Consider the following 8,009-nt stretch of genomic DNA (forward strand, 5'->3'; position numbering starts at 1 on the left):
ACATTTTTGTACATAAGAGTTATATCAAAATGATGCTTTTGTTGGGCTGGCTGAGGAATAACTTGGTGTCCACCTATCAAGCAGTTTCAGTGAGAAAGGAATTCAGTGACTGGACATGTCAGTTTCTACCGCCTTGTAAATAACGCCTCTGTGACGTGGCTCTGCAGTTTGTTCTTCGCTGGTGAGCAAGTTTGGTCAGTCTATGTCTTTCCTTTTAGAATTAATCTCTTAAAAGTTTCCAAAAGCATCTCACTGCATAGCCTCCTAGCTCCTAATTCAAAGCAAGGCATTATACACAGCCTTGCTTTCCCCCTTTCTGCCCAGTGTAATGATCCCAATTAAAGCGACGTCAGTAGTACTGTCCCACAAAGGAACTGACCTATAAAACTGGACGCAGTTGGAGGCTGACTGCTCAGCCCGGTGAGGTCTGCAGTTGTGACAGCGCCCTCTAGCGCCCATGGCCCATCATGGTGGGGAGGGTCATTTTTCCAGATGAGCATGGGCCAAACGCGTTCACTAGGGCCCCGGGCACCGGCTGCGGATCCTCCTTGTTCTTCGCCGTCTGCCGCCCAGAGCACTCTCAGGAAAGCGTTACAATGCAGAACCTATATGCACTTTCTCCAGGCATGTTTGCATTTCAGCCTTAATTCTAATCGCAAGTGAAAGGCTTGGTCCCCCGTGAAGGCATGTTTTGGCTCGTAGATAAAGCTGCTAGTGCCATAGCCACCAGCTGTCTGTGAGATGTTGAGGGTGGGTTAAATCCTTGGCGGACTCCACGTGTGAATGCTGCAAACACTATTACAAGGACCATGGATGACGCCAGGCTTTGTCACTTTTGGCACTATTGACACTTGGGGCAGGTAATTCTCTGGTGGGGACTGTCCTGTGCATCATAGAATGTTTAGCAGCAGCCCTGGTCTCCACCCACTAGATGCCAGTCTTGACCCCCAAGTTAGTTTGTGATAACTAAGTGTCCACAGACATTGCCAAACATCCCCTGGGGGACACTGCTGGTTGAGAACCACTGGGTTACGCTAGTGGTTTGTCATGTGTCTATATGCAGAGTGATGAGAGGGGCGTCCACTTCACTGTTGCGTGGGAACCTGTGTCCCAGGGCCATGGGCCTTCGTTTTAATATCAAGACCAGGCTTCTCCGTAGGCGTGCAGTGTTCTGCCAGCCGGGCAGGAGGGAAATGGGGCGAGCCACGCACACAAACCAACCTGTATTCACTGGAGGTGCCCCCAGCCTCTCCCCACCACACCCATTCTTAGAAACAAGGTTCCATCTTCCTTGGCCACTTTTGAGTGAAAGCAGCAGAAACTTCTTTATGGGCCTGTGGCCTTTCACTGGTTAAGATCTAATCAGATGTCGTTAGTAGATATTCAAGGCCTTTGCTGACCCTGGGGAATCTCAGGACTCCTGCAAGTGAACTAAGCCAGTAGCGATTTTCCTGGATCACATTCTTTGGCAGTTCCTCCTTGAAGAGAAAGGGGTCCTGGCTGCTTTAATGTTAAGTGGGCAGTAAAATAAATAAGAGTAGGCTTGGCAGGATATGTTGATTAGACTCCACATTCAGCCCTCAGAAACTTACCCTTAACCTGCTTTGATACTGGTTTGGGTACAGGTGGGGACCCTCAAATCTTTCTGTGCCTCAGTATCCCCGCTTGAAAATGGACCTAGTCATACGAACCTACCTCCTCTGCTGTATTATGAGGATTATAGAATAACACTTTTTAAAGAAAAAACAGTGTAGTCTTTCATCTATGGAGTCTAGGCTAATAGTTCCCATTCAATGAATCAAGCCTGTGTGGTGACTTTCCAGAGTGTTCTCGGAACACAGTGTCTTCCATCCAAGCCTCTTATGACCGTATTGATTACACAGCTGCCTGGCCTTGAGGGGGCACAGCTGGCTTCCTGGGACCATAGAACGCTGCACCCAAATGTCCCCATTCCCACGAGGCCTGTTCAAATGCTCCTCTTTGCACCAAGCGCTGTACACAGGCCACGTGGCAGCGTTCCCATGATCAGTCCCAAAGGCATCTGCGTGCAGAAGGCCCCTTAAAATGTGGAAAGGGATGGACCCCCCCCTTTCTGACTCCGTGGTTACCTTAAGTTCCAGAATCTAAGGGGTGCCCCACCCATAGCATCTCCTTTGTTTCCAACAATCTCGGCAGAGGGANTCCAGATTTCAGAGATTCTTCTGGGAAGACACCAAGCTGAAGTGGGTGGGCCTTTTCAAAGTCTCCCCGTGCCTGCCGTGGGCCTCCTACTCGGACTCAGTCCTCACTTGGCTAAAGTTGCAAAGGGTACCGTTAGCTCTTTCCCTTGGCAGATAAAGGAGCCTTCCCTACACACGTTTCCCACGGGGACCTGCTCATCAAAACCCCAACCCCAACCTTGGTGTCCAGGTCCCAGATATTGTCAGGAAAGAAAGGGCTGAATAACCTGGTCCCTCTAGGGTAAAGAACCTCACCTGCATGGCCCCTGACCAGGTAAGTGCATTTTGAGAGAAGGCTCATCAGCCCAGAACAGCTGCTTGCACCACCCAGGGACTGCGTTTTTCAGGTGAGGGTGTTCCTAGCACCCTTTAACTCATTCTCCTGAGCCATCACCTACCTCCCAGGCCGTGTGGTAAGGGGCTTCCTGGGGCTTCTCCCCACAGGACGGAAGGCGGTGTGTGCAAGGGGGCCACCGTCGGTGTGCTGCTGGACTTGAATAAACACACTCTCACCTTCTTCATCAACGGGCAGCAGCAGGGCCCCACGGCCTTCAGCCACGTGGATGGCGTCTTCATGCCCGCCCTCAGCCTCAACCGCAACGTGCAGGTACGGGGCGCCCCCTGCAGGCCGCAGCCGATCTGGCGCCTTCCCCGTGATCCCGAGGCCCACCTAGGGCATTCCCTGAAGGCTGTCCTCTCAGGCATGATAAATTCTTACTTGTTCTCTTGAAATAAGCAGAGGCTCTTAGGCGGTAACTTGTGGAGAAGCAGTAGAATGGGGAGAAGATGGCAGGGAAAGACGTAATGTGGGAAAGCTGCAGTGAAGGCGTTAAGCAATCCGGAGCAAGGTCAGTGCCCCTGCCCAGCTTGGACCCTGATGGCCAGGTGCATGCTGGGGCCTTCGGGTGGGGGTGCTAGCCCTCATGGAGCTGTCATGTGGCTTTCCCCTGAGAGGAGAAGAGAGTTGGGAAGAGACCAGTCTCACCCCCACAGGAAGCAGGCAGGAAACGTCCTTTTAGAGCTTGGGGCTGGCCTGGTCCTAGGGGAGTGCGGTTTTAGGGGAGTGCTGACAGCTCAGTAGTTCCCAAAACGCACAGAGACAAAATGGGAACCCAGTGAAGGTGTGAGGAAGGGAGACCAATGTGGACGCACCTTCCTTTGTGTGCAGCAGAGTCCTCCTCCCCCCAGGAGTAGCAGGGAATGGGACAGAGTGCTGCTCTGTGGTGCCCATGGCTCTGAATATTGGTAGGTTACCTCAGTCAATTAGTGATTGATTTGTACCTCCACTCATTTGCAAAAGGGTTTTGAGGCAGCCTGAAACGCAGGCTATTATTGCACAGGGTTAATAGAAGTGATGTAGGAAAGGAGAGAGGGCCTGGGAAGAAGCAAATATACCACCAGGGGGGACCGACGGTGGGACCCCAGGCTGGGAGGGGAGGCGGGGGAGCGTCCTGATTCTGAGGAGAGGCGCAGACCAGCCGCAGGGGCAAACTCTAGACCTTAGGTTAATGATTTGAGCTGCATCATAAACAGCAGTCCCCACAACACAGAGAAGCTGCTGCCATGGTGACCCCCAGCAAGCAGCAGATCACATGTGGCCACCGTGCTATCTGGGTGCTCAGGGCACAGTGGTGGCCTCTCCATCCTCACTCATCTTGTCTTTTTTTCCAGGTCACCCTGCACACTGGACTGGAAGTGCCCACAAATCTGGGGCAGCCAAAGCTGTCAGTCAACTAGTCCCCAGCTCAGCTCTACACGGGCGTCTGGGACAAGCCCACCACCCCTCACTATGTTCAGTAAGCACGAGGGCAGGACGACCATGTCACGGTGCGACCCAGGAGCCACTGAGTATCTTAGAGACATGTTTTCTTTAGGGGACGGACAATGGGTCTGCCAGCCAGGCCTGCTGAGGCCACTGTCGGCAGTGCGCATGGGCGTGTGTTCTCCCTTTCGTCCCACCTGGACGGTTCACATACTCGCCAAGAAGGACCTTGCTCTTGTGAGTGAGAAAGCATCGGCGTTTACGGTTTCGTTTCCTGCCATCTGTTTTCAAAGCTTGTCTTTTGTCTTTTGGGGAGGAGGGTGAGAGGAGAACAGACTTGGTGCCTGGCATACTGAGAGCAGGAGGCAGGAGACTCTTGGAACCCAATGTCCCAAGTGTACACCCTTCACTGGTGTCACTCCTTCAGGCCCAAGCTTGCAGGTTCCCGCCTTTGTCAGGGAAAGTTCTCCTTTAGCTCTTTGGTCCTGGAGGCTTCAGTATGTTCTGCCACTTGCAGACCTGACCCAGGATCCACAGAAAGGGACGCTAATCATTCATCTTTGCCTCTCGTTGAACTGTTGAGAACCTTTAAAAATGGTTTCTTTAGGTCCTTCATCTCTCTCTCTCTCTCTCTCTCTCTCTCTCAATAGTCTGCTAATATTAATTCACTCAGTTCTTAGTTCTTAAACGCAAAAGAAAACATTGGAATTGGAATTGGAATGACTATGTGACAAGTCTTCACCTGCTGGTGGCTTTTTTTCTGGAACTGGCCCCCCAAAAGGTCACCTGCAAACCTGTCTGAGTTGCTCTTCTGAGCTGTGCCATGCCTAGACTCAGAACATACAAGATGGGGGGCCCTGGGAGCCTCTTAGGGACATGGCACCTTTGTTTTGAGACCCATCCTACTGTCATCACAAGAGCACCATGAAAGCAAGAAGTAACCCCAAAGGTGGCAGGACCTGTGAAGAGGCAGGAAATAGATAGCAATATTATGTTCATTGTCTCCCAGTTTCCCAGCACAAGCATGGGGTGAGCCCTCACCTCCTTGCTGGGAACACTAACCTTCTTCCCTGAGATCCACGTTGAGTCATGTCCATCTCTCGGAAAGACAGCTCGTCCTCAGCTCTGAGCCTGGAGCCTGCTGTGGTCCTGTCCCAGAGCACCTTTCTCCTCCTCCACCTCCTTCTTCCTTGTCACATGCCACCTCCATCTCCCTCTAGTAGCAAACCTTTCTCTCTCCTTTTTACAAGAATATATTTTATCAAGCATTTTATTTGTGAGGTTGAGGAATACCTTGTCTATTTGCTGGATTGGATTTTTATAAAACCTAGCCCGTAAACCGGCACCAACTGTGTTTACTTGCTTCTAGCTGCTTGTTTAGACACTGCGCTTGCTTTCTGAGTGCCCCACCGGTGCTGTGGAGGTCTGACCCTCTATTCAGCAGATCCGACAATCCTACCTCGAAGCCTGGGCCTCAAGGCTGCTTGTCCAGCTGTGTCCACAGGAGTGGCCGGCTGGACCAGCTGCCCGGTGGCTTCAGGAGCTGTCTGGTGCTGTGTTTAAGCCTTGACTGCTGAGGTCCTGGCACCCAGGGCTGCCCTGGGCTGCCACGTGTCCTCGTCTGTGCAGCTGCCTCTCTCTTCTCTGCCCCCACGTCCCTTAGTTTCACTCCCTAGCCAAAGCTCTGAGTGGACTCTGGAGGGTGGGGAAGATTCCTGAAGATCAGAGGACACAGCGGAACTATGGCTTCCTGGAGCCGCGGAAATCACGGCTGACAAGTCCAGGTTCATCGGCTTTGGGAAAAGACGAAGCCACCACACAGGCAGTAAAATAGCTGCTGGGAAGGAGGGCTAGAAAGGGCTGCCTGGCAGAAGTGACTTTTCACATGGGATCTGGATGAAAGTTGGGGAGCTCCCAGAATCCTCAAAGCCACAGCGTCACCGGGCAGGCCTGGCTCGTCACCACTGAACAGGAGCTGCTTGGTGTCACCCTCAGGAGAACCAGCATCTAGGTCAGATGAGAAGCAGAAAAGGGAGAAGGGAAGTTCCCACAATTTCAGGTGGCCTCTTTAGGGAGAAAATTACCTAGAGTTCAGAGAGAAGCCACCAAAACTCCCTGTCGCCCCCTCCTTCCATCAAGCGGTCAGCAGCCCCAGGAGGTCCTATGGGTGCCGGAGTGGGCACGGTTCTACCTTTTCCAAAGCCTCCAGGAGCCCAGAAGCAATACGGCTGATACCAGGGACAATGTTAGGCTGTCCTACAGCCCCCTCTCCTGTCTTCAGCACAAAACACTTTTCAGGGACAAGAATGGACCTAAGAGAGAAGGCAGGTCCATGCTACACACTTGTGTTTTAAAGGACCAGTGACATGGAGCAGGAATGCATCGGCTCCTTGTGGCCTTATGTCACCCTCCCAGGAGGCCCTGGGAATTGGAGGAGAAGCCACGGGCCGTGGTGTCTCATCTACCATTGAATTTCCTGTTCCTTTACAATGTGGTCACATTTTTGTACATAAGAGTTATATCAAAATGATGCTTTTGTTGGGCTGGCTGAGGAATAACTTGGTGTCCACCTATCAAGCAGTTTCAGTGAGAAAGGAATTCAGTGACTGGACATGTCAGTTTCTACCGCCTTGTAAATAACGCCTCTGTGACGTGGCTCTGCAGTTTGTTCTTCGCTGGTGAGCAAGTTTGGTCAGTCTATGTCTTTCCTTTTAGAATTAATCTCTTAAAAGTTTCCAAAAGCATCTCACTGCATAGCCTCCTAGCTCCTAATTCAAAGCAAGGCATTATACACAGCCTTGCTTTCCCCCTTTCTGCCCAGTGTAATGATCCCAATTAAAGCGACGTCAGTAGTACTGTCCCACAAAGGAACTGACCTATAAAACTGGACGCAGTTGGAGGCTGACTGCTCAGCCCGGTGAGGTCTGCAGTTGTGACAGCGCCCTCTAGCGCCCATGGCCCATCATGGTGGGGAGGGTCATTTTTCCAGATGAGCATGGGCCAAACGCGTTCACTAGGGCCCCGGGCACCGGCTGCGGATCCTCCTTGTTCTTCGCCGTCTGCCGCCCAGAGCACTCTCAGGAAAGCGTTACAATGCAGAACCTATATGCACTTTCTCCAGGCATGTTTGCATTTCAGCCTTAATTCTAATCGCNGCTTTGTGAGGCCTCCTACGTGTTACCATGACCTCACCACACCGTGCCCCTTGTACAATTTGGACAGTTGATGCAAAGCGCTCTCTGCACAAATTAGTGACAGGACTAGGATGACACGCAGAGCTCTGCAGCACTTCGGGACGTTCGCTGAAACAAGCTACAACCCACAAAAGCAGTAATTTCAACTAAAAAGTCCTCTCCAAACATACCTACTCAAACTTAGACACTATTTATCATAGTTTTAAGTACAGATCTGTTTTTTCTTTAAGAATATATTGTAGAAAGAAGAGAAAGTACCCATTCTTAGCACTTGAATGTTTCCTCATGCCTTTTAAAAACCTAGTTACAATCACAGAATACACACACCCCTGCTTTTCCTACTTACCATTGTATCATTGGGGTTGTAGTCGTGAAACCATCGTGTTTTAAATGGTTCATGATAGTCAATCAAGTGATTGTAGTGTGATGTGCTTAGCCACATCCCAAACCATTGGACATGGGAACATATTCATCTTTTTTGATATCACCAAGTTGAAAAAATTAACAATTTCAAAACACATACCTTTTCTAAGTTAAATTCTTGTATATCCACATCTTTCTCAAGGATACTAGTTTTGGTCTGCAAAGAAAAACAATTCTTACTAAGATCACTTGTTACTATATCATTATAGTATCTGTCATCAACAGAGAGGCCATGTTTTCAAAAGCCTTGAAACTGGCCCCAATGCCTACATGCCGAACAATAATACAAGCGTGTTGCCCAAAATCCTAGTTAAGAGCTAATGGAAGACAAATGGAGAAAACAATTTTAAGGTCTCAAGGCTTACGAAAGGGCTGATGAGAAACTAAGAAAAAAGACGATGATGAGAGACC

At 50.5% G+C, this 8,009-nt stretch overlaps 1 protein-coding gene across 1 annotated transcript in view; it reads left to right on the top strand.

Moving 5' to 3' along the window:
* TRIM67 (tripartite motif containing 67) overlaps positions 1-7,127 on the top strand; it is a 66,026-nt gene extending 58,899 nt beyond the window's left edge. Inside the window, exons 8-9 of the mRNA XM_019665833.1 lie at positions 2,664-2,826; positions 3,891-7,127. Of these exons, the coding sequence (XP_019521378.1) occupies positions 2,664-2,826; positions 3,891-3,956 (229 nt within the window). The 3' untranslated portion in view covers positions 3,957-7,127. The remainder of the gene's footprint in view (positions 1-2,663; positions 2,827-3,890) is intronic.
* Positions 7,128-8,009: the final 882 nt, after the last annotated feature.

This window comes from Hipposideros armiger, unplaced genomic scaffold (genome assembly GCF_001890085.2).
Source record: "Hipposideros armiger isolate ML-2016 unplaced genomic scaffold, ASM189008v1 scaffold_454, whole genome shotgun sequence".
Classification (NCBI taxonomy): Eukaryota; Metazoa; Chordata; class Mammalia; order Chiroptera; family Hipposideridae; genus Hipposideros; species Hipposideros armiger.